The sequence below is a fragment of the Phyllobates terribilis genome, unplaced genomic scaffold, assembly GCF_046119375.1.
Source record: "Phyllobates terribilis strain yellow unplaced genomic scaffold, ASM4611937v1 Scaffold_9__5_contigs__length_417890890, whole genome shotgun sequence".
In the NCBI taxonomy this organism is placed as follows: domain Eukaryota; kingdom Metazoa; phylum Chordata; class Amphibia; order Anura; family Dendrobatidae; genus Phyllobates; species Phyllobates terribilis.
In genome coordinates, this window is record NW_027362769.1 from 70,245,565 (window position 1) to 70,272,663 (window position 27,099).

The 27,099-nt window shown below is 43.6% G+C and overlaps 1 protein-coding gene across 1 annotated transcript in view; it reads left to right on the forward strand.

The window, feature by feature from the left end:
- RPE (ribulose-5-phosphate-3-epimerase) overlaps positions 1–27,099 on the forward strand; it is a 39,399-nt gene that overhangs the window by 11,646 nt on the left and 654 nt on the right. The window contains exons 3-5 of the mRNA XM_073646601.1: positions 132–271; positions 592–726; positions 5,514–5,600. Of these exons, the coding sequence (XP_073502702.1) occupies positions 132–271; positions 592–726; positions 5,514–5,600 (362 nt within the window). The remainder of the gene's footprint in view (positions 1–131; positions 272–591; positions 727–5,513; positions 5,601–27,099) is intronic.

Genomic DNA, 27,099 nt, shown 5'->3' on the forward strand with positions numbered 1-27,099 from the left:
TTTACACCAAAAAAGTGGCCTAAATTCTAGCAGAAATGCCTCCAGTAAATGAATGGAGAATGTCTTTGAACTCCCCCCTTAGTTTCTTCTGTACATCTTGTCTTTTTTTTTTCTTTTTCACCCCATTACAGATATGCACATGATGGTCGCTAAGCCAGAACAGTGGGTTAAACCCATGGCTGCTGCTGGTGCCAACCAGTACACATTTCATATAGAAGCTACAGAAAACCCTGGAGCCCTGATTAAAGAGATCAGAGAAAGTGGCATGAAGGTGAGAGAAGCCAGAGGTGCTGGTTCTGGTGGGATTGTGTATACTCTCTGTACTTGGTGTTCCTCTTGTAGTGGAAGCCGGTCCTCGCCCACCGTTTACCCAGCACAGAGATATTGCAAAGTAGTAAATGTATCGGAGGGAATACTGTGATAAACCTCCCTCCGTTATTTATTGTATGGTAATGCCATATAAGTAAACTTGGAGGCTAACCCATCTAGAACAGGTTTTTGGCTTAGAGGTAGGGTGCAGTGATTTTTGGGGACAGTGTGAATATAAAAAGGGCAGCCTTGATCCTAACCTCTCACTCCTTTTTGCTGTAGGTAGGCCTCGGTATTAAACCAAATACTACAGTGGAATATCTTGCACCATGGGCAAATCAAATTGATATGGCTCTGGTTATGACAGTAGAACCCGGATTTGGAGGGCAGAAGTTCATGGAAGACATGATGCCAAAGGTAAGTGGTTACTTTGTATTGATAATACTAGATGTTTGTCACGTTGGTATTGTACGAATCAAAGGTTTGGACTGTTCATGGAATGGTTTTCCTTGCTATTGGAATGTGTGCATTGTAGATTCAGCCTAAAGGCAGCAAAACAATGTAGGAGTACTTACGGAAACAAGGTGTTAAATCTTATATTCCTCAAAATACCCCCCTTTTACTCTGATGACCGCTTTACAAACCCTTACCCTTGCAATTCTCTCAAGCAAGATCATCGGGTATTAACCTGGAATGGTTTTCCAACAGTCTAGAAAAAGTTCCCAGAGATGCTGAGCACTTGGCGGCTGCCCAGCCTTCACTCTGCTTCCAACTCATCCCAAACCATTTCAGATGGGTTGAGGTCAGGTGATTATGGAGGCCATGTCATCTGTATCCCAAACCATCTCAGATGGGTTGAGGTCAGGTGATTATGGAGGCCATGTCATCTGTTGTCTCACTCCTTCCATCTTCTTCTTCGTCACATAGCCCTTACATAGGCTGGAGATGTGTTTTGGGTCCTTGTCCTTTTATAACACAAATGATGGTTCCACTAAGTGCAAACCAGATGGGATGACATGTCGTTGCAGAATGATGTGGTAGCCCTGATGGGCAAGTGTTCCTGTAATTTGGAATAAATCACTGACCCCAGCAGAGTACCCCCACACCATCACATTTCCCTCTACATGCTTCATGGTGGGTACCACACATGTAGAAACCATTCGCTCACCTTTTCTGGTGGTTGATACTAAAAATCCTTAATTTTGACTCCTCAGGCTACAATACAGATTTCCTATGTTTTAATGCCAAGTCCTTGTGTTATTTAGTCCAAGTAGGTCTCCTGTTTGCAGTCCTAAGTAGTGGCTTCTTTGCAGCAATTCAACCATAAAGTCCTACTTTCCAGTCTCCTCTGGGCAGTCAATGTTGAGCTATGTCTGTGTATATAATTTTTAAGGGAGGGCTGTTATCTGAAGTGTCTTATCAATTTGTGATTTCTAAAGGTGGGTAACTAAGGAACTTATCCTCTTCAGTAAAGGGCATTCTTGGTCCTCCTTTCCTGGGGCGGTACTACTGAGAGCCAATTTCAACATGGAGATTGATGGTTTTCATGACTTCACTTGAGGATATCTCCAAGGTTCTAACAATTTTTCCTGATTGAAGCATTTTCATGTCTTAATGTAATGACATACTGTTTCTTTTTACTTAGTTGAGTGGTTCTTTCCATATTCTGGCTTAGAACGGTTGTGGAATAGGGCTCAATACTGTATGGAGCTGTGTACCAACACTGCTTCTCCAAAACACACCATGTTTAAAACACTTTATGAAGACTAAGGATTCCACACATTAACTCTTGATGAGACATACCTGTTCATTGGAAACCATTCCAAGTGACTACCTGATGAAGATAGTTCAGAGAATACCGACTCCCAGTAAAGCTGTCGTCAGACTAAATGGGATGGGGGGGGGTGTACTTCGAGGAATTGAAGGTTAAACATATATTCTGGTTTATTTCACAAGTGTTTCATCACTTCTTGAAATAACACTTATAGAAACAAGAATTTGCTGCCATCAGTCTGAATCTACAATGTGCCCATTCCAATAAGAACAAGGAAAACCATTGCATGAACAAGTGTTTCTAAACTTTTGACCAGTACTGTATAAGCAGAAAGTAGCCAGATAATGTTTAACTCGAGGTAACTCTTCTGTTTGTTTATGCGTTATGCAAAAACTGAAGTGTTTCTGTCACTAGGAAGTTAGTGATTTTCTGGTGGGTCATGATTCAGTGGTAAGCTTGCTATGCTCTCCTCACATGCACCCACTGTAGTAGCAGTATTAATATACAAAAACAGGATGACAGTCTCTTTAGCATGCTTGATAAAGGCTTGTGACAAGCCGAAACACTGCACTTTTCATTGCTGTATTGCATGGGAGTTTGCAAAAAGGAGCTTTCTCCAAAATCAGGCTCCTTTAGGCTGTGTGCCTACTATGCGTTTTTTAAGCATTTCCGCAGCGGCAATTCCTCTGCAGAAACACTTCAATGCTTGGTAGAAGGTCTACAATGTTCCCCTATGATAATCCGCATGTGCTGTGCACATGCTGCCGAAATTTCCGCTGCGGATTATCATTGCGGAAAAGTCTGCAGCACTACCTATTATTTTGCGGAATTGCAGCGTTGTCGCCGCCATTGACTTGCATTGGACCGCATGACATCCGCATCACTGCATCTGCAGATGCGGATACCATGCCTTTCAATGTGCGAATGTTACCGGGTTTGGAGAAGAGGAGACTCTCCTCCGGACCCGGGTACCATAGTACCTAAAAAAAAATATACATTATACTTACCTTCTGATGACCCCCGGTGTCCTTAGCGATGCATCTCGGCTTGCCTTCAGCTCGCGATGGTCTAAAAAGGACCTGCCATGACGTCATTTAGTCATGTGACGGGTCACGCGACCGCTGACGTCATGGCAGGTCCTTTTAGTCCACTGCTAGCTGCCAGCAAGCCAAGATGCATCGGATAAGGACATCGGGGGCCATCAGAAGGTAAGTATAATATTTTTTATTTTTTACCATTCTTTTACGGTCACACTATATAAATCCATGCCGTTTGCATGGATTTATATAGTGTGACCAAGTTGTCGAGCACTTTCCTAGTGATGCTAAAATCGATTGGAAAGCGCTTGTCAACCCGCATGCAGAAATGCATGTGAAGAACGCTTCACATCCGCATGTCCCTGGCAGGAAAACTCATGTACAATCCGCATGCGTTTTTTCTGCCAGGGAGATGCAGAAACGCTCAGGAAAAATCCGGAGCATTTCTGCATCGTGGGCACATAGGCTGTTTCAATTTGTTGGATTCTGGAGACTAACCAGGAGGGACAATCTGCTTTTTCCCAAGGGAAACATAAGGATCACTTTTGCTGCTTGTCATTGGAGGTTCTCCTTGATGTCCTATTTCTACCTGTAATTTAATAAGTTTTAGTAGTATTTTGGGGGGGGGCATTTTTCCAAAGTGCAACACTACCCTATGATTTAGAATTTTATAATCAAATTAAGTAGGAAATTTGCATGAAAAAACCTTAGATGTAGCGCCAGTATGTGAAAACATAGCCTACATGTAGAACATATGTGTCAAACTCTGATCCATGGGCCGCAGGGTGGTTATATTTGGCCCCCGGCACCAGAGCCGCCATCCTTATGGGGTGCCATTATTCTCTGTGGAGGACTTTGGGGGGCCTATTATGTATGGAGGACTATGGGGGGGGGCCACATTATTCTGTATGGGGAGGACTATGGCGGGGGCCACATTATTCTGTATGGGGAGGACTATGGCGGGGGCCACATTATTCTGTATGGGGGGGGGCACATTATTCTGTATGGGGGGGGGCCACATTATTCTGTATGGGGGGGGGGCACATTATACTGTATGGGGGGTCCACTTTGTCGGCAAGTTTTTCTTTTTGGCCCTCTGTGTGTATGTTTGCCTGATGTAGAAGTCTGGTACCCTACTTGCTCACATGCTATGTCAGCTGGGTAGTAAGCTGCCCAGTTACCAGTCTTATCCGGTAGTACAGTGTGTAGAAGGGGAGTAACATGTTCGCTCATTTTGGGTGATGGCTTGATCCCACAAACAGGATTCAAAGTAGTTAATTAGTGTTGATTTTAGTAGCTTATTTCAAAAGGGAAATCCAGGATGACCAGTAGGTCTGTGTACAAGCATCTTGTTAACTGGGTGACCTACCTAGAGGCATTAATCTACTAATTAATATTAAAACTATAGATGCCTGGTGCCTGCATGTGCCATGTTGGAAAGAGCAAATTTATGTAATAAAGGGGTTGTCCAGGCATATAATATTGATGACCGGGCCTTTGGATTGGTCATCAATATCAGATTTTTTGGGGGGGTCAGAAACCTGGCATCCCACCCATCAGCTTGTTATAAGCGCCAGCGCCAGACAGATATAAACATTGAATGGGGCTGAACAGCATGGATCTCACGTTCTCATTGAGAGGAGAATAGTGTCAATGTCACGTGTGCACGATCAGAAGGCGATCACCAGTGCTCACGTCTACCCACGGAAGTGAGCGCCACAAGACAATCCCTTTAACTTTGTCTGTAATTTCTGCCCATTAAGTGTAGAATAGATGTATCCAGTACTCATCCCAAGGTTTAATAAAAAAAAATTGCCATTTGATGAATTAACTAAAAATCCACAGTAAAAATTTTTTATACGTGTAGAATGTTACGTGTATCATCAAACCCTAGTCCATGGGTTCTTAATCATACCTCTTAAGAACCCATGGACTAGGATTGGAAACACGTAAATTTACATTTTTGTACTATTGATGTTTAAAGAATCTAATTCATAACTTTTTTTTGAACCTTGGGATTAGTGCTGGATACATCTTTTCTACATTCTTTGGGACCGGCTGCCTGCTTCATTCCATGCACCATGCATTTTGCTGTCTGTTTATTACATGCTTTAGAGATGTTACTTGCACAGCTGTGTACGTCCAGAAATGAGGCTTATACTATGTTCTAGCTGTTCGTGTCCTGCCGTAAGACTGTTTTCCCCAACATTCATGGTCTGAGTACTGACTGTGATGTCCGAACTGTCTGCTGGTCTTCTGATCCCATGGGTATAATATGAGGCTGACTAGTTCAGGTAAGGAGGCCTGCAGGTGGTCTGGACATCATGGCCTACGCTGACCATGAATGTCGCAACTGTGAAGCCGGCCTAACAGATTTGATTCCACACTTGCAGGTGCAGTGGTTAAGATCGCAGTTTCCCTCACTGGACATTGAGGTGGATGGAGGTGTTGGAACAGAAAATATTCACCGATGTGCAGAGGTAAGGGCTATATACAATATACACTGCTCAAAAAAATAAAGGGAACACTTAAACAACACAATGTAACTCCAAGTCAATAACACTTCTGTGAAATCTACCTGTCCAGTTATGAAGCAACACTGATTATGAATCAATTTATCCTGCTGTTGTGCAAATGGAACAGACAACTGGTAGAAATGATCGGCAATTAGCAAGATACCCCCTATAAAGGAGTGGTTCTGCAGGTGGTGACCACAGACCATTTCTCTGTTCTCATCCTTTTTGGCTGTTGTTTTGGTCACTTTTTCTTTTTCCCATTGCTCTCACTCCTAGAGTTACAGTAGCATGAGGCGGTGTCTACAGTACAACCCACAGAAGTTACTCAGGTAATGCAGTTCATCCAGGATGGCACATCAGTGCGAGCTGTGGCAAGAAGGGTAGCTGTGTCTGTCAGCACAGTGTCCAGAGCATGGAGCAGATACCAGGAGATGTGGAGGGAGCCAGAGGAGGGCAACAACACAGCAGCAGGACCTTTACCTCCTCCTTTGTGCAAGGAGGAACAGAAGTAGCACTGCCAGAGCCCTGCAAAATGACCCCCAGCAGGCCCCAAATGTGCATGTGTCTGCACAAACGGTTAGAAACGAACTCCATGAGAGTGGTATGAGGGCCCGACGTCCACAGATGGGGGTTGTGCTCACAGCCCAATACCTTGCAGGACGCTTGGTATTTGCCACAGAACACCGGGATTGGCAAAGTCGCCACTGGCGCCCTGTGCTCTTCACAGATGAAAGCAGGTTCACACTGAGCACGTGACAGAGTCTGGAGATGCCTTGGAGAGCGATCTGCTGCCTGCAACATCCTTCAGCATGACCTGTTTGGCAGTGGGTCAGTAATGGTGTGGGGTGGCATTTCTTTGGAGGGCCGCACAACCCTCCATGTGCTCGCCAGAGGTAGCCTGACTGCCATTAGGTACCGAGATGAGATCCTCAGACCCCTTGTGAGACCATATGGTGGTGCAGTTGGCCCTGGGTTCCTCCTAATGCAGGACAATACCAGACCTCATGTGGCTGGAGTGTGTCAGCAGTTCCTGCAAGATGAAGGCATTGAAGCTATGGACTGGCCCGCCCGTTACCCAGACCTGAATCCGATTGAGCACATCTGGGTCATCTTGTCTCGCTCCATTCACCAACATCACATTGTACCACAGACTGTCCAGGAGTTGGCGGATGCTTTAGTCCAGGTCTGGGAGGAGATCCCACAGGAGACCATCCGCAACCTCATCAGGAGCATGCACAGGCGTTGTAGGGAGGTCATACAGGCACGTGGAGGCCACACACAATACTGAGCCTCATTTTTACTTGTTTTAAGGACATTACATCAAAGTTGGATCAGCCTGTAGTGTGTTTTTCCACTTTAATTTTGGGGTGACTCCAAATCCAGACCTCCATTGGTTAATAAATTTGATTGCCATTGATGATTTTTGTGTGATTTTGTTGTCAGCACATTCAACTTTGTACAGAACAAAGTATTCAATGAGAATATTTCATTCATTCAGATCTAGGATGTGTTATTTGAGTGTTCCCTTTATTTTTTTGAGCAGTGTATATACATATATTTTAATTCATTAGTGCGTAGTATTTAGGAATATTCTGTAATAGAAGAATTAGAAAGTAAGTGTTTAACCCCTTTACCTTTTAGGGTGGTTTGCACGTTAATGACCGGGCCAATTTTTACAATTCTGACCACTGTCACTTTATGAGGTAATTACTCTGGAACGCTTCAACAGATCCCCCTGATTCTGACTTTTTTTTCTCGTGACATATTGTACTTCATGATTATGGTAAAATTTCTTCGATATCACGTGTTTATTTGTGAAAAAAACGGAAATTTGGCGAAAATTTTGAAAATTTCGCAATTTTCAAACTTTGATTTTTCATGCCCTTAAATCAGAGAGATATGTCACACAAAATAGTTAATAAATAACATTTCCCACATGTCTAATTTACATCAGCACAATTTTGGAAACAAATTTTTTTTTGTTAGGGCGCTATAAAGGTTAAAAGTTGACCAGCGATTTCTCATTTTTACAACAAAATTTACAAAACCATTTTTTTAGGGTCCACATCACATTTGAATTCACTTTGAGGGGTCTTTATGATAGAAAATACCCAAAAGTGACACCATTCTAAAAACTGCACCCCTCAAGGTGCTCAAAACCACATTCAAGAACTTTATTAACCCTTCACGTGCTTCACAGCAATTAATTGAACGTGAAAAGAAAAAATGAACATTTAACTTTTTTTCACTAAAATTTTACTTTAGACCCCAGTTTTTTTATTTTCACGAGGGTACCAGGAGAAATTGGACCCCAAAAGTTGTTGTGCAATTTCTTCTGAGTACGCTGTTACCTTATATGTGGGGGAAAGCCATTGTTTGGGCGCACGTCAGGGCTCGGAAGGGAAGGAGTGACGCTTTGGAATGCAGACTTTCATGGAATTGTCTGCATGCGTCATGTCACGTTCTCAGAGCCCCTGATGTGCCTAAACAGTGGAAATGCCCAATAAGTGACCCCTTTTTGGAACTGATACCCGATTTGTGAATTTTATAATGTAGTGTTATACGTCAGTCGTGTAGGACAACCTGACGAACACTATACAACTGACATATGACAGCCTGACGAACACTACATCAGTTGTGTAGTGTTCGTCAGGTTTTCATACGTCAGAAATTAATTTAGTAGTGCATACAAGTATGGTACCTTTTGAAGCATTCTTTCACAGGCCAGGTTTGTCGGGGCAGGTGTCGCATTGGTAGGTGGTGTCCTTGCGTATTCCTCTTTTGGGACTCACTCGGCACCTCTTTTGGGACTTACCTTTTTTTCTGTTGTGAAGGACCTCTTCCAGGAAATGCTGGCCTGGTACAATTCGAGGTCCTTCAGTTCCAGAAGTACTGGGGCCCACTCCCGTCACTGCTGCCAAATATCAGGGCCTTGATAACTGTCTCCTGCAAGTGAAGGTACGACGCAGAAGTCAGGCCTGCACATTATGAAAGAAGGAAAGCTTTGTGCATAGCCATCTGTACAAGGTGCACCGCCAACTTCTTATACCATGTCTTGCCCAAAGCACTGTACGGCTGGAGGACTTGATCAGAGAGATCAACTCCCCCCATGTACTTGTTGTACCCTACTACACAGTCTGGTTTAGCGACCTGTGTGGTGGAACCTCGTACAGTGCTGAGTGTGCTGCCATCACCATGTATGGTGGTCAAGATAAGGACATCCCTCTTGTCCTTGTACTTGACCACCAGCAGGTGGTCGCTACAATGGGCTCTGCTCTCACCCCTTCTGAGCAGCTGCCCAATTAGCGTCTTTGGGAGGCCTCTCTGATTTTTGCGGACAGTACCTCAGGCTGCAGTGCAGAGAGGGACTTGAAGAGCGGGATACCTGTATAAAAGTTATCCACGTACAGGTGATAACCTTTATCCAGCAGTGGGTGCGCCAAATCCCACACAATTTTCCCACTCACTCCCAGGACAGGGGGGCATTCAGGGGGTTCAGTCTGGAAGTCCTTCCCATCTTAAACTCTAAACTTGTGAGTGTACCCTGAGGTACTCTCACAAAGTTTATACAGCTTGATTCCGTACCTGGACCTTTTACTGGGCAGGAACTGCCGGAATCCAAGCCGTCCCTTAAAATGGATTAAGGACTCATCCACGCAGATGTCCCTTTGGGGCACATACACTTAAGCAAACTTATTGTTGAAGTGCTCAATGACCGGCTGAACTTTGAAAAGACAATCAAAGTTCGGTCATCGCGTGCAGGACACCTTGCATTATCGTTGTAATGCAAGAACTTGTGGATGGCTTCAAAACATTTCCGGGTCATGACCATTCGGAACACTGGAGTGTTATACAAAACGTCAACACTCCAGTATTGCCGAAGTTCTGTTTTTTTCAGGATTCCCATATGAAGGACCAGGCCCCAAAACTTTCATTTCTTTTGCGTCTACAGGAGACCAGTTAGAAAATGATGAAGAGGGGTTTTGTTCCAAAAATTGACACGCGTACAAATTAGTTTGGCCCACCATGAGGTTTACGAAATCCTCCGAGAAAAAGACTTTGGAAAAGTCTATTTATGTGAGGCTGGTGGTGTCAAACTTGATTCCTGATTCCGTCACGAAATCAGGAATCAGGCTCATAATTTTTGGGGGGTGAGGTCCATACGGGGTCAGTAATGGAGAGGGCTGGTTCATCTTCTATCCTGGGGCGTTTTCGTGGCGGTCCAGCAGCACCTGAGGAGGAGTAGGAGGAAGACGAGGAAAAGTAAAGAAATGTGGGATCCTCGCCCTCGCTGTCAGTGTCGGAGGCAAGGAAAGCGTATGCCTCCTCGGCTGAATAGCGAGTTTGGGATGAGCGGGACATTTTTTGTTGTGTGTGTCAGTACTTTATTTAGAGTGTGTGTGCTTGGTGTGAACTTTTTTTTTTTTCTGGAAAAAACAACCGTAGGTGGTGAAAACAGCGAGCATGAGTACGGATCGGTGAACTATTTCACCAATCAACTCTCGGCAGCTGTTGGGTGTGCGCGCGGATGTGGTGCAAATGAGGGGGGAGTGCAAAACTGCGAGCAGGAGTGCGGATCAGTGATCTGTGGTCACTAATCAGTGCTCAGCCGCTGCAGAAAGCACGAAAAAAAAAAAAAAAAAAAAAAAAGGTCAAAAGTCGAGCGATCAAGTACTGATCAAGTAATGATCAGCACTTGGTGGCAGAAAGGCGGATGGGAAGGGGGGAAAGAGGAGAGGGGGATTGGGGTGGATGAGGATGGATCAAAAAAATCCTACTTACAGATCGCTTCTGTAGCAGGAGCGGTGATAGTGGTGTCACAGGCTTCTGTGGCACAGCAAGGCCCAGCACGGCAGACAGCGCGATCGCCCTCTACAAAAAAAAAAGGTTAGTGGAGAAAAAAAAGTGTAAAGTAGAAAGCGTGAGTGCATCACCTATCAACATTCAGCAGCTGCTGGATGCACGCACGGAGGTGGTGCAAAGTGGGAGGGGGGGGGATGGACAGTGACAAAGTCCTGGAAAACAGCAAGCACGGACGTTGATCAGTGACATAGTCACTGGTCAGCGCTCGGCTGCTGCAGGACGCACGAAAAGAGACGCGCTCGGTAGCAGAGAAAGGAGGGGGAGAGGTGGGTGGGGGAGAACAGAGATGGACTTACCAAAAAGTATTCTCTGTTCTTTTTTCAGCAGGATCAGGAGCAGGAGATCCTGGACACTGCAGCAGGACACCGGAGGAGCAGGGAGGAGAAGGTCTTGTAGTGTCAGAATATTCTGTGGCACTACAAGGCCCAGCACAGCGCAGATCAGACGTGACTGCTCTGTAGAAATCCTCACCAAGTGTGAGGATCTGCAGGGCGGTCACAGGGGGGGTGATAGGGTGGTGACAGGCAGGTCACAGGCCGGTCACCTCCCAGTCAGGTACTCCGATTGGTGAGATCGATGTCATCAATCAGAGATGGCTGGGGCCTGGGCACGCACCACAGGAGGTCACAGGGAGGTGACAGACAGATCACAAGCTGGTCACCGCCCTGTGACCGCCCTGTCACCTGTGTGTGACAGGCCGGTCACAAGCCGGTTACCGCACGGTCCCGCTATGATCGGTGCGATTGATGTGATCGGCGATCGCTCCGATCATAGCAGTTTGGGGCCAGGGCTGGGGTCTCGTAGCAAAAGCCTAGGATCGGTGCTCTTAAGAGCACCGATCCTAGGCTGCACATCACTGTTTCCGGCAACCTGATTGCCGGAAACAATGAGAAATGCTGTGATTGGCTGTTCAGAATTGAACAGCCAATCACAGCAATCGTGGTAGCATGGGGGCGGCGCCATCTACCCTGAGGTAAGATGGCGCCGTAAATTTAATGCGATCACCGTGACTTCGGTCGCGGGACCGAATTAAAGATCACGCGTAAGAATACGTAGCTGGTCCATAAGACCCAGGGCGCAGCTACGTACTATTACCGACAAGGTCGGAAAGGGGTTAAAGGGTGTTTCCGTCTTGTTATTCACAATGACTCAAGGTAATCTTCATAGGCACTATTGTGCCAATTATTCCAATAGCTAAAAAATGGGCAGATCGTGAACACTGTCCAGTCTTGATGACTGATGTGTTGTTTGTTTTTGTTTTTTTTTTTGTTTTTTGCAAAAACACTTTTTTACTGCACTTTTCTGGCAAAAAAACGTTGAAACTAGAAGTTGTCTGTAAATCAGTAAGAAATTGTCAAGCACTACAGTGTTATGTATTTGTGTTATTTGTTGATTTATTGTCTCCTTGCCATGGTAAGACCCATTGTTTCCCAAAAAAATGTAACTAAATAATAAAAACACATGACACTCTGAAATTGTGGAATAAAAATAGGTCGTGATGCCTTTTATTAATAAATAAAAAAACATAAATTTAAAATTTATAATAAATTTCATTACTATCAAACTCTCATAAAACCGTATACCAACCATCAATAATAACCAACTCCACCCAGCAAAAGCTTGGCGATTATCCACTAGCCAGGACTTAAAAGCCCTGCCTCCCCCCAACCCCCCCCCCACCACCACCACCACCACCACCACCACCACCACCACCACCACCACCACCACATCACAGCCATTTTTCGATAGCATTCTGCAGACCCAGGCTAAAAATGACCAAACCTACATCAGACAGATGCACGAGATCATTCTGAAATAAACCAGGCGTAAGGGTATGTGCCCATGATGCAGAAATGAAGCAGAAAATTTCTGCAGCGTTTCTGCATGTTCTTGGCCGTCAAAAACACTTGCGGATTTTACACGCGTTTTTGCAGCGTTTTACATGCGGATTTGACTTGCGTTTTTCAAACGCATTGGGACCTCAAATCCGCATGCAGAAACGCACAAATAATGGACATGCTGCGGATTTTTCCGCAAGTAAAATCCGCTGCGGAAAATTCTGCAGCATGGGCACAGAACATGCAGATTTTCATTGGGGATCATGGGGCACGGATTGCCAAGCGTTTTTAAAGCGTTTCTGCTGCGGAAATTCCGCATCAAAAACGCTTGAAAAACGCATAGAGGGCACACAGCCTAAAGCCCTCCAAAACCAAATGCCTGTAGGAAAAACCTCCAAGCATTACTGTAAATTTTTCTATTGACCTATCTACCCCTTTTCTTATTTTTTCCATAAACTTACTCCCTGAACTTGACCAAGCTAGTCTTGGAATGATTTCTGAGTAAATAATACTGGAAGTGGGAAACCAATATTTTATTAACGACAAATCCTTACGCATTAACCAGAGAAGGTCTAGTGTTTTTAATTTACCTATGTCGTTGCCTCCTGCGTGAATTAAAATTAAATGAGGATTCGGCCATAATGATTTCTTTAACTCAATACAAACATTTTCCCATCTTAAACCTCTAACACCATGCCAAAATATATTGAACCATTGCTCGTCAAAAGATAAGTTCTCAGAGTATGACCTCCTGGCTGCCCTCTTCAGGGCCCAATGAATATACGAGTGGCCCAGGATCCAGACAACAATTGAACCTGAGAGATGAATATTTAAACTTTAAAAAGAAGCTCTGGTCTTCCATAACTCTTGAATCTGTTAGATTCCCATCTCCCCATTCTTTTAATTATGCTTTCATTCATACCAGACCTCGCAGCCTCAGTAGCTGCGCCGATCCTGAATGAATGAGCTGATATTTTCATCTTTTCTAATCCCAATTTAACTAAACATTTCTTGAGTACTGCATTGAACTGAAATTTGGTAGTTGGAACGAAATCTTTATGAATAAATAATGACCCAACTACCTTAGGCCTGCAAAGCAACAATTTCTTAATATTAAAAACTGGACATATATTAGTATTTTCCATGCCATTAATTTTAATCCATGTTCCTTTCCCAGCTTGATCTGTTTTTGATCTTCTTATAAAAACTAAAATAAATTGCTTTTTAACAGTAATATCTTCTAACATTAAACCTGACAATTTCTTTTTGCTTTCACAAAGCAGTTCTCCAATCCTCAGCGCTGCAAAAATAAAAGCAAAAAGGCAGATCTAAATAAATGTTTCAAAATTATCAAAACAAACTTCTGATAAAATTAAAGAGGGTTTTGGAGCAAATCAAAGGAAATTGGACACCTATTGTCTGGCTGTACCGAGTCTTTTTTAAAACCTTTTAAAGCTTGTCTCACAGGAAAAAGCTATTCAGGGACACTTCACTAGAGATGAGCGGTGTTCGACTAGAACTGTTCGCCAATCTCAAATTCGAGCTGTTTTGGGCGGTGTTCGAGTTGTTCGACGAACCCGAACGATTTGCAAAAAATTCGGCTGTTCGAGGTTATGTTCGATAACTGTTCGTGCACCAAAAGCGTGTCCTGCATGTCTGGCGCTATTTAGAGCACCAATCATGCAGGGATTGTCTGCCACTCACTGTAATGCCACAGCCATGGTGGTTGTGGCATTACAGTGATTGCCCAAATCGATGGGAACAGTGCCAACAGTGAAACATGAAAAGCCGGCAATTCAGCAGCGGCATACAACGGTACCCGACAATTTAGAACCGAAAGAATAGAGCTTCACACATAGATTAGATAGATATAAACATGTCAGCCACATATATACGAAGTACAGTGAAAGTGCTGCTTACTGTACTTGTCATTTAGCGTAAAGGATTTATCAAAAAAAATAATAGTGTTTTCATGCACCGTCTCTTTAAAAAAAGCCGGCCGGCAATTCAGCAGCGGTACCCGACAATTTATAACAGACAGAATAGAGCTTCACACATAGATTAGATAGATAGAAACATGTCAGTCACATATATATGAAGTACAGTGACAGTGTTGCTTACTATACTTGTCATTTAGTATTAAAATAAAGGATTTATTATTAAAAAAATTGGCGTGGGGCTCCCCTTAATTTTAGGCTCTAGCGGAGGTTATGCAGACGGCTGGGGCAGATGTTTGAAGCCTGGGAAGGGGGTAATACCCACGGAGCTTCCCAGGCTACTAATATCAGCCCCAGCTGAATACATAGCCTTTACTAGCTATTAAAATGGGGGACCCCCCCAAAAAAATGACGTGGGGTCCCCCCTAATTTAATAGCTAGCAAAGGCTAGGCAGACAGCTGGGGGCTGATATTAATAGCCCAGGAAGGGAGCCATGAATATTGGCCCCCTCCCAGGCTAGAAACACCAGCCGTCAGCCGCCCCAGAAATGGCGCATTCATAGGATGCGCCAATTCTGGCACTTAGCCTCGCTCTTCCACGCTGCCCTGGTGCGGTGGCAGGGGGTAATAGGGTTGGGGTTGATGTCAGCTTATAATGCCAGCTGACATCAAGCCCAGGTTAGTAATGGAGAGGCATCTATAAGACACCCCCATTACTAACCCCATAGTCAAAGTTAAAAAAAACACAAACACCCAGAATAAAGTCCTTTAATTGAAATAAAGACACAATCCTTTATTGTTCTAAATTAAACCATACTTACCGTCACGCCCATTCCAGCTGAAGCCAACGATCTCCTGCAATAAAAGAAAAATAATAAAGCAACCTCATCCTTACCTTTCCATGGTTCCCACGACAGCTTCAGCTCTGCTACATCGAGATGACAGGCTGGACCGCAGCAGAACGCTGCCATCCAGCCTGTCATCCCGCAGACACTGAGAAGCGCAGGCTTGCTTGCGCTGCTCAGCGTCTCTCTGTGACGACATCCAGATGAGCCGAGTTCATGTCCAATGAACTCTGCTCACCTCATGCACGTCACTGACAGCGTGGGAAAATTCTCACGCTGAAGCGGTGAGTGCAGGAGAATTCTCCCACGCTGTCAGTGACGTGCATAAGGTGAGCTCATGTCCAATGAACTCAGCTCACCTCCTGCACGTCACTGACAGCGTGGGAGAATTCTCCTGCACTCAGCGCTTCAGCGTGAGAATTCTCCCACGCTGAAGCGCTGAGTGCAGGAGAATTTTCCCACGCTGTCAGTGACGTGCATGAGGTGAGCAGAGTTCATTGGACAATAACTCGGCTCATCTGGATGCCCTCACAGAGAGACACTGTGGAGCGCAAGCAAGCCTGCGCTTCTCAGTGTCTGCGGGATGACAGGCTGGATGGCAGCGTTCTGCTGCGGTCCAGCCTGTCATCTCGATGTAGCAGAGCTGAAGCTGTCATGGGAACCATGGAAAGGTAAGGATGAGGTTGCTTTATTATTTTTCTTTTATTGCAGGAGATCGTTGGCTTCAGCTGGAATGGGCGTGATGGTAAGTATGGTTTAATTTAGAACAATAAAGAATTGTGTGTTTATTTCAATTAAAGGACTTTTTTCTGGGTGTTGTGTTTTTTTTAAATACTTTACTAGAAATTCATGGTGGTCATGTCTAATATTGGCGTGACCCCATGAATTTCGGGCTTAGGGCCAGCTGATAATGCCAAGCTGGCCCTAACCCCTTTATTACCCAGTGAGCCACCGCATCAGGGCCCTGGATGAGTTGGGTACAGCGCCAGAAGATGGCGCTTCTATGAACGCGCCATTTTCCGGGGTGGCTGCGGACTGCAATTTGCAGCGGGGGTGGCCCAGAAAGCTTGGGCCTCCCTGCGCTGCGGATTCCAGCCCCCAGCTGCCTAGTTGTACCTGGCTGGACACAAAAACAGGGCGAAGCCCCACGTCAATTTTCTTTAAATTATTTCATGAAATAATTAAGAAAAAAAGGGCTTCCCTATATTGTTTTGTCCGGCCAGGTACAAATAGGCAGCTGGTGGTTGGGGGCAGCCCGTTCCTGCCTGCTGTACCTGGCTGGACACAAATATAGTGCGAAGCCCCACGTCAATTTTTTTAAAATTATTTCATGAATTTCCTGAAATAATTTAAAAAAATTGAAGTGGGGCTTCGCACTATATTAGTGTCCAGCCAGGTACAGCAGGCAGGAACGGGCTGCCCCCATCCACCAGCTGCCTATTTGTACCTGGCCGGACACAACAATATAGGGAAGGCCTTTTTTTCTTAATTATTTCATGAATTTCATGAAATAATTAAAAAAAAAGTACGTGGGGCTTCGCCCTATTTTTGTGTCCAGCCAGGTACAACTAGGCAGCTGGGGGCTGGAATCTGCAGCGCAGGGAGGCCCAAGCTTTCTGGGCCCCCCCCCCGCTACAAATTGCAGTCCGCAGCCACCCCGGAAAATGGCGCGTTCATAGAAGCGCCATCTTCTGGCGCTGTACCCAACTCATCCAGGGCCCTGGTGCGGTGGCTCACTGGGTAATAAAGGGGTTAGGGCCAGCTTGGTATTATCAGCTGGCCCCAAGCCCAAAATTCATGGGGTCACGCCAGTATTAGACATGACCGCCATGAATTTCTAGTAAAGTATTTTAAAAAAACACAACACCCAGAATAAAGTCCTTTAATTGAAATAAAGACACAATTCTTTATTGTTCTAAATTAAACCATACTTACCATCACACCCATTCCAGCTGAAGCCAACGATCTCCTGCAATAAAAGAAAAATAATAAACCAACCTCATCCTTACCTTTCCATGGTTCCCACGACAGCTTCAGCTCTGCTACATCGAGATGACAGGCTGGACCGCAGCAGAACGCTGCCATCCAGTCTGTCATCCCGCAGACACTGAGAAGCGCAGGCATGCTTGCGCTCCTCACTGTCTCGCTGTGACGGCATCCAGATGAGCCGAGGTCATGTCCAATGAACTCGGCTCACCTCATGCACGTCACTGACAGCGTGGGAAAATTCTCACGCTGAAGTGCTGAGTGCAGGAGAATTCTCCCACGCTGTCAGTGATGTGCATGAGGTGAGCTCATGTCCAATGAACTCAGCTCACCTCCTGCACGTCACTGACAGCGTGGGAAAATTCTCCTGCACTCAGCGCTTCAGCGTGAGAATTTTCCCACGCTGTCAGTGACGTGCATGAGGTGAGCTGAGTTCATTGGACATGAACTCGGCTCATCTGGATGTCGTCACAGAGAGACGCTGAGCAGCGCAAGCAAGCCTGCGCTTCTCAGTGTCTGCGGGATGAGAGGCTGGATGGCAGCGTTCTGCTGCGGTCCAGCCTGTCATCTCGATGTAGCAGAGCTGAAGCTGTCGTGGGAACCATGGAAAGGTAAGGATGAGGTTGCTTTATTATTTTTCTTTTATTGCAGGAGATCTTTGGCTTCAGCTGGAATGGGCGTGATGGTAAGTATGGTTTAATTTAGAACAATAAAGGATTGTGTCTTTATTTCAATTAAAGGACTTTATTCTGGGTGTTTGTGTTTTTTTTAACTTTGACTATGGGGTTAGTAATGGGGGTGTCTTATAGACGCCTCTCCATTACTAACCTGGGCTTGATGTCAGCTGGAATTATAAGCTGACATCAACCCCAACCCTATTACCCCCTGCCACCGCACCAGGGCAGCGTGGAAGAGCGAGGCTAAGTGCCAGAATTGGCGCATCCTATGAATGCGCCATTTCTGGGGCGGCTGACGGCTGGTGTTTCTAGCCTGGGAGGGGGCCAATATTCATGGCTCCCTTCCTGGGCTATTAATATCAGCCCCCAGCTGTCTGCCTAGCCTTTGCTAGCTATTAAATTAGGGGGGACCCCACGTCATTTTTTGGGGGGGGGTCCCCCATTTTAATAGCTAGTAAAGGCTATGTATTCAGCTGGGGGCTGATATTAGTAGCCTGGGAAGCTCCGTGGGTATTACCCCCTTCCCAGGCTTCAAACATCTGCCCCAGCCGTCTGCTTAACCTCCGCTAGAGCCTAAAATTAAGGGGAACCCCACGCCAATTTTTTTAATAATAAATCCTTTATTTTAATACTAAATGACAAGTACAGTAACCAACACTATCACTGTACTTCATATATATGTGACTGACATGTTTCTATCTATCTAATCTATGTGTGATGCTCTATCTTTCTGTTCTAAATTGTCGGGTACCGCTGCTGAATTGCCAGCCGGCTTTTTTAAAGAGACGGTGCATGAAAACACTAATATTTTTTTTAATAAATCCTTTACACTAAATGACAAGTGCAGTAACCAACACTGTCACTGTACTTCATATATATGTGACTGACATGTTTCTATCTATCTAATCTATGTGTGATGCTCTATTCCTTCTTGTCTAAATTGTCGGGTACCGGTGTATGCCGCTGCTGAATTTGCCGGCCGGCTTTTTTAAAGAGAGTGTCTTCTGAGCAGTTTGTCAGCTTTTGGACACCTTTGCAGGTGTTTTCTATGTGTTTCTATGTGTTTTTGTTTGCCTGCCATTGGTTTTAACGGTGTTCTAAGGTGTTCGACGAACAGTTCGACGAACAGTTCCTCGAACATCCCGGTGTTCGACGAACCGAACCGAACCCGAACACTACGGGGGTGGCTCAACACTACACTTCACCCAATAATTTCATAAAAAAATGATACTCCTGCTAATATCTTACATACCGAAGAAAAAGCTAACTTTTTTTTAAATCAAACATTCAACAAACAATAAAGCCGCCTCAACTGTGCTCCTATTAGGATCCAAATGAGTACAAAAAATCTTCCATTCCAACCATGCAGCCGAATAACCGGCCCATGTACTGTTGGCAACTGAATTTCTGATATAAGACGGAATTACTCCCAAATAAGATTCCAAAGATGATCTGGGCAAGAGATCCCTTCTTGCTCTGCTTCTGGTGCCAAGGAACGAAATGTTTCCCACTGATGGTGAGAAAGGGCGTCCGCTAACATGTTCTTGCCACCTTCGATATAACGTGCTTTCAACCAAATATTTTGTTTAAGGCAAAAAAGAACAAAGTGCCTAAGTAATTTAGAAGCCCAAAAACACTTTGATGAAAGCGTATTCAATGCTAACACTACACCCTGATTATCAGAAAGGAACACAATTCTCCTATTCTTTAGCTGATAACCCCATATCACCATTGCCACTAGAATTGAGAAAAGTTTCAATGTTACTAAACTCTTCATTACCTTTGAGGACACCCAAGCTTTCGGCCAAACTTCCGCTGACCATTGATTATCTAAAATAGCTCCATACCCAGAATTAAAATCAGCATCCGCAAAGAAATGCATAGATTCTGAGGAAGAGAATTAAAACTGCCAACAGCTATGACCATTGAAAACTTCCAAAAATTCAACCCAAACTGCCATATCTTTCTTTCATGGCTTTCTTCAGTCTGATATGACACTTTGACGACCTAACACCTTTGGTAGCATCGTACATTCTTCTAGAAAATACCCTACCTATAGGAATTATGCGAAGGGAAAAATTCAATGACTGAAGCTCCTTCAATGTCGTCTTCTTCTGCAACAAGACCCTTAATTGACTACTTGGCTGATTTACCTTTGCTAAAGGCAATCTGCATTCCATTTTCAAAGAATCAATTGTAATACCTAAAAAATTCAAGGCAATAACAAGGAGAAACAGTCTTTTCTTCCGCTAAAGGCACTCCAAACCACTCCAACTCTTTTTAAATTCAGACAACCACTTCAAACAACTGTCAGAACCATTTTTCCCAAGAAATAAAAAGTCGTCTAAATAATGAAGAACCCCTCCCTCCCTTACCTGAAACTGTAATACCCAATGTAAAAATGAAGAAAGAGATTCAAAATAAAAACATAAGGAAAAACCCATTGGTAAACTCATGTCAAAATAAAAATTCCCATTGAACTGAAAACCGAGAGAATTAAAACCTTTAAAATGAACTGGCAACAATCTAAATGCGGATTTTTATATCAGTTTTCGCCATTAATGCACCCTTACCAAATGATTGCAAAAGATCCACTGCTTGATCCAAGGATGCGTATTTGACTGACGCTTCAACTTTATTTACTTCGTCATTCAAAGAAGCACCCTTGGGAAAAGAGATGGTGAAAAAGCCAGAAAGATCCTACCTCCTTCTTAGGTACCACTCCCAATGGGGATAACCTAAAATTTACAAATGGAGGTGAAGAAAAAGGACCTGCCACCCTCCCCATCTCAATTTCCTTATTTATCTTTTCCTCAACTACTGTTTCAAACGTTTTAACAGATGATAAATTCTCTACCCAACAGCAGCCATTGCCCAAAAACTCGGGTACATAAAAACCATTTTTAAAACCTTCAAAAATTAGCTCAGCTTTGACCCGGTTTGGGTATAGCTCAAGCCACGGACACAGTCTTTCCAGGATCACTGGCGTCCATGCTCTTAAATAGAAGTTCCTTGGAACTTGCTGCTGACCAGATTGTGTTTTTCTTGAAGCATTTGGACATGGGGTGCATGCCCCCACAGAATGAGCACTCCTGTCAAAATCTATAATTTGCTTACCACTTACAAGCAGACTCATTGTATGCAAAACAAAAACCCTTTTTATTTAGAACCCCAGGGACCGTCTGCCTAAAAAACATTCCTCTGTGGTAACATAATATTAATCCACAGACCAATGTCCTTAACACCCCATTTTAAAGTAGGGTGCACAGAAAGCTTCTGCCTAAATAGGCCATCTTAATTGCACCAGGCCATACCACCAAAGTTGTGGTATGCCTCCAGTACAATGGCCATATGCTGAAATAAGCCTGAGCAAAGCTGGGGTTTCTTTTCACCGAACACTGCTGCATAAATGGAAAATGCTTGTATCCAATTATTAAAAGATTTAGTTGACACTTTTTTCTTGTCATCATTCTCTGTTTGGTCATCCCTTTTATCCTGTCTAACATAAGATTCCCTTAAAGGGAGTAAATCAAAAATACCTATGTATTCAGCATTCCAAATGCGTTCCTTAACTGATTGGCTCAAATGAAATGCCAAAGGTGAGATTTCACATACTAATGCTTCCTTTAACCCCTTTTAAAGCCCAAGACGTATTAATACGTATCTGCGCCCTGGGCTTTAAGAGCCTGATACGTATTAATACGTCTTTGCGATCGTGCCCGCACACAGGCTGTGCTGGCGCGATCGCCGCCAGGTGTCGCGTGATTGTCACAGCTGACACCCGGTGCTATCTGCAGGGAGCGGTCCGCACCGCTCCCTGCACATTAACCCCCGAAATGCAGCAATCGAAGTCTATCACAGCTATGTGATGGCAAGGGGAGGTGATCAGGATACTCACCTCTCCTACCGGCCTCCAGCGCTGTCTGCCGCGGCTTCCCGGATGTTGCCATGATGACCCGATGTCGTCATGAAAACATCCAGGTCACCAGACAGCAGGAAGATATTTTGGTCATGTTCAGTGCATGACCAAAATATCTTCTGCATCTGCAGCACTGACAGCCTGTATAGCACAGGGATGGTGCTGCATTCCTGTGCTATACAGGCGATCAGAATAAAAAAAAAGTTAAAGTCCCTTAATGGGACAAAGAATAAAAGTGAAAAAAGTGTCAATGTGAAAAAAAAAAAAAAAAAATTGTAAACATATTTAAAAAAAATAAATAAATAATAATCCACCAAAAATAAAAATATAATGTACCCATCAATAAATATTATGCAAAAAAAAACAAAACAATAAAAGTACACATATTTGGTATCGCCGCTTCCGGAACGACCTGACCTATATAACTGTCCCACTAGTTAACCCCTTTAGTGAACACAGTAAAATAAATAAATAAAAAGAAGCAAAAAACAATGCTTTATCATCATATCACCAAGCATAAAATGGAATAACGTGATCAAAAAGACGAATGTAAATAAAAATGGTACCGCTGAAAACATCATCTTGTCCCGCAAAAAACAAGCCGCCATACAGCTCCATCAGCCGAAAAATAAAAGTTATAGCTCTCAGAATAAAGCGATGCAAAATAATTTTTTCTATAAAATAGCTTTTATTGTGTAAAAGCGCAAAACATAGAAAAACAATATAAATGTGGTACCACTGTAAACGTACTGACCCGAAGAATAAAGCTACCTTATCAATTTTACCACATACCGAACAGCATAACATTTTTTTAAAAAGAAACAATTCCTGAATTGTTGTTTTGTTTATTCTGCCTCCCAAAAATCGGAATAGAAAGCGATCAAAAAATGTCACGTCCCTGAAAATGGCACCAATAAAAAACGTCAACTCATCCCGCAAATAACAAGCCGTCACATGACTGTCGGCCAAAATATGGAAAAATTATAGTTCTCCAAATATGGCGATGCAAAAACTAGATTTTACAATAAAATGCGTCTTTTAGTGTGTGACAGCTGTCAGTCATAAAAACCCGAGCACCTTCCCGAAGAATAAAGTCGTCTAATCACTTACACCGCACGAGGTACGGTGTAAAAAAATAAACTCTCGGGTTAGGGTTGGGATGTTTTTCAAAAGTAAAAAAAAAAAAGACGATATGGCGACTAGTGTTGAGCGCAAGTGCTCGCTACTTGAGTTTACATCGGTTGCTCGGGAAAGCAGAGAGTATCGCAGGTGCTCGAGTGACATGCTCGAGTCTCCGCCCCATATGCTTTGCGGCCAAAAAAACCTTGCGGGGATTGCCTGCCATGCACGAGCGATCCCCGCATGTTTTTTTTTGGGTGTCTAATAACAGTGAAACATGCGGGCGGGGACTCGAGCATGTCACTCGAGCACCCACGATACATGGGTACCTGATGCAAACTCAAGTAGCGAGCACTTGCACTGAAGACTAATGACAACTTAGTCAATATGATGACTTAATGTTAGCAAATTCTGTGTCGTACCTCTGGGTTCAAAATGTTCACTATACCCCTTGATAAAATCCTTGAGGGGTGTAGTTTCCAAAATGGGGTCACTTGTGGGGGTTTCCACTATTTAGGCACATCAGGGGCTCTCCAAACACGACATGGCGTCCGCTCTCGATTCCAGCCAATTTTGCGTTCGAAAGGTGTCGCAGTGCTCCTTCCCTTCTGAACTCTGCCGTGCGTCCAAACACTGTATTTTCCCCACATATGGGGTATTGGCGTACTGAGGAGAAATTGCAGAAAAATTTTTGGGGTCCATTTTCTCCTCTTACCCTTGTGAAAATAAAAAAAAAAATTGAGGTTAAAACATAATTTTTGTGGAAAGTGTGATTTTTCTATTTTCATGGCTCCATGTTATAAACTTCTGTGAAACACTTGGGTTCAGGGTGCTCAACACATCTAGATAAGTTCCCTGAGGGGTCTAGTTTCCAAGATGGTGTCACTTGTGGGGGGTTTCCACTGTTGAGGCACATCAGGGGCTTCCCAAACGCAACATGGCGTCCGCTAATTATTCAAGCAAATTTTACATTCAAAAAGTCAAATGGCGCTCCTTCCCTTCCGAACCCTGCCGTGCGCCCAAACAGTGTTTTTTTCCCCACATATGGGGTATCTGCGTGCTCAGGTGAAATTGCACAACAAATTTTGGGGTCCATTTTTTCTTGTTACCCCTGCGGAAATAAAAAAAAATTGGGTCAAAAGTAACCGTTTTGTGAAACGTTAATGTTCATTTTTTTTTTCTTCCACACTCCAAAAATTCCTGTGAAGCACCTGAAGGGTTAATAAAGTTCTTGAATGTGGTTTTGAGCACCTTGAGGGGTGCAGTTTTTAGAATGGTGTCACTTTTGGGTATTTTCTGTCATAAAGACCCCTCAAAGTGACTTCAAATGTGACGTGGTCCCTAAAAAAAAAAAAAAAAAAAAAAAAAAAAAAAAAAGTGGTTTTGTAAATCTTGTTGGAAAAATGAGAAATCGATGGTCAACTTTTAACCCTTATAGCTCCCTAATAAAAAAAAAATAAATAAAAATTTGGTTCCAAAATTGTGCTGATGTAAAGTAGACATGTGGGAAATGTTATTTGTTAACTCTTTTGTGTGACATATCTCTCTGATTTAAGGGCATAAAAATTCAAATTTTGAAAATTGCTAAATTTTCTAAATTTTTGCCAAATTTCCGTTTTTCTTTTCACAAATAAACGCAAGTGATATCATAGAAATTTTACCACAATCATGAAGTACAATATGTCATGAAAAAACAATCTCCGAATCAGGGGGATGCATTGAAGCGTTCCAGAGTAATTACCTCATAAAGTGACAGTGGTCAGAATTGTAAAAATTGACCCGGTCATTACGTGCAAACCACCTGGGGTTGTAAAGGGGTTAAGCAGGACTCAGACACACCAGAACCATTTTTAATTATTGGCCTGTCAGGCCTGTCCAAAGGAAGACCAGATCCAATACTAGCTCTAAAATCAGGTTCTTTTAACAAATCAAAGACCATTTCCCTAAGAGCATCTTTAACAGATGTTGACTGACTACTCACAGGAGGGACGGACAAGGGAACATGTAAAGTCTCACCCCTCCTTTCAGTATCAAGGCACCAGCGTGATCCTGGAGAATCTGTGACGTCTTCATCTGTGCTTGGGGCCTCATTCAGAGGCGAGCATCGGTGCCGCCAATCTTCCTTAGCTCTGGCCACCGATTCTTCTTCAGATGACTCCCCAATAGCGTCGCACCAGGCTCCTGCCAGTGATGCGTTACTGCTTCTTCGTTGACCCCTTTCTGTTAGCGCCGTCGGTCCTGTGATCGCTGCTGCCTGCTCCGATGCTTCCGGTCTGTCCCGGGTAACCATGGCATCCCGGGGACGCTCTTTCTGATCGTCACGGACGCTGCCTTATGACATCCGTCATGACGCGAATTGTACTCTGAACTCTTGATGGGCGGCGACTTCCTCATGGATCCGGTCTTCTTCCTGGCAGTCAGCGGTGGTGAGTAAGCATTCTGACGTTTCCGCTTTCTTTTTAAGTTTATATAGCTCTGATGCTCCTTCTCAGCTGCTGCTACAGAAGCATCTTCAGGGTTTTTTCCTCCAGGATTCCCGCTTTGTTTTCTTTCTTCATAAGCTGTTGCTTGAAGAGGCTGTATGTCCAGGCATTTCTTCATCCAATCTTCTCCGCCAGCTTCCCCTGCTCTCCTCAGCAGCTGTTCTATCAGGCTCTCAATCTGTCTTCTGTCTTGATCTGACGGCGAATGCCAGATGATCACTGGAACCGTTATTTAATAGGTTGTCGATTTCCCGCACTTTTGTCTCCACCAATCAGAATCATTCAAAAAGACCGCGCAGAGTAACTGTTCAAACCTGCTCGTGCCTCAGCACAGCGGACTCAAATCACCTTTGACCTATATAAATAAACTAGAAAACATCTGTTAGGAAATATTAACCATAAATATACCAGCTAAGTAAAATCATTATTATTCTATAGGGTCTGTGGGACCATGCTTCCCCCATTTTTAATATGGCTCGCCCCTCATTCTCGGTGTAGCATTTTCTCATACTATTCTGCTCCAAAATCCACATGAAATGCAACTTGACATGTTCTTTTGAAGAAAGCAGATTTCACACTTCTGAGCATAATCCATGTATCATTGGATCTGAAGACCGGGCCTGACCACCCTAAATCATGACCTGAGCTAACTGCCTGGTATGTGCCTATGAGGCTGTTAGCTGAGGTCGGGGCACCCAAAGGTTGGGTCAAACTTGCCTACTCTTACTATTCATAGCAACGGGAAAAAAACTTTTGCAGTGCACATGAAAATGTCAATTCTTGAGTTCTTTCTTCTTGGGAAAAAAAAACACTTCAAATGTGATCACAGCATAAAATCGAAGCTGAAAAATATGCACAAAAACCACGTAAAAGCTTGCTAGAAAAATCCATGTGCGAAAACATCATAAAAAATCCAAATTTATCCTTCTGTTAAGGACTTGTCTTTTTTCCTGGACATGTATTTTTCAATTGCACTGTTGAGAGCAGATTTTGGGGACGGAATAGGAAAAAATTGGCGATTTCATGTGTCCCCACCTCTCTCTCTGCTGTTAACTTTATTCTATGAGATAGTAGGAGTTTGGCAATACCAAATAAGTGTAGGGTTTTTCTCACGTTTTATTAGTTTTGATTATTTTTTAATGGAAAATAATTAATTATTTTTGAGCAGCTTTTTTTTTTTTTGCAAAGTTGAAGTTTTTATTAAATTTAAATACGTTTTTGGGGTACATTATTATGTATTCTTGGGAGGGCAGGTGGGATGCAAAAAGACCCCCAACTATACATTGTCTCACCAAGTCCTACAGCAAGGAGACCTGCCCCTTGCACTGTAGTCTCTCATACGCATATGGAATAGGTTTAAAAGTTTTTAAAATGAACTTTTAATCATGGGAAAATCCCTTTTAAGCAAAATTTCTCACCACTAATTGATATTGTAGAAGATACTTTGGAGGGGTTTTCAATCTTTTTTTTTTTTTTTTTTTTTTCACTTTTCCATAGGCATCCTTTGAAATAATAGAAAATGAACCTTACTTCCCCTGTGTGTGCCGCCATGGCTGTGGTGGTGATGTCGCACTTACAGCAAAAGCACCGCTGCTGTCGGTCTCTAGGTTCAATAGTCTTGACATGACTGCTAAGCCCAGTGATTTGCTACACTGGCCATGTGGTGCAGTCGTATCAACGCCGCAGGCATGTCTAGCCACTACGGCCAGTGCTGCAGGTGTGAATAAGACTGTTATTTTAAGCTAAATAATATTTGACCTTTAAAAACTCTTATCTTGTGTAAATATAGAGTTTTA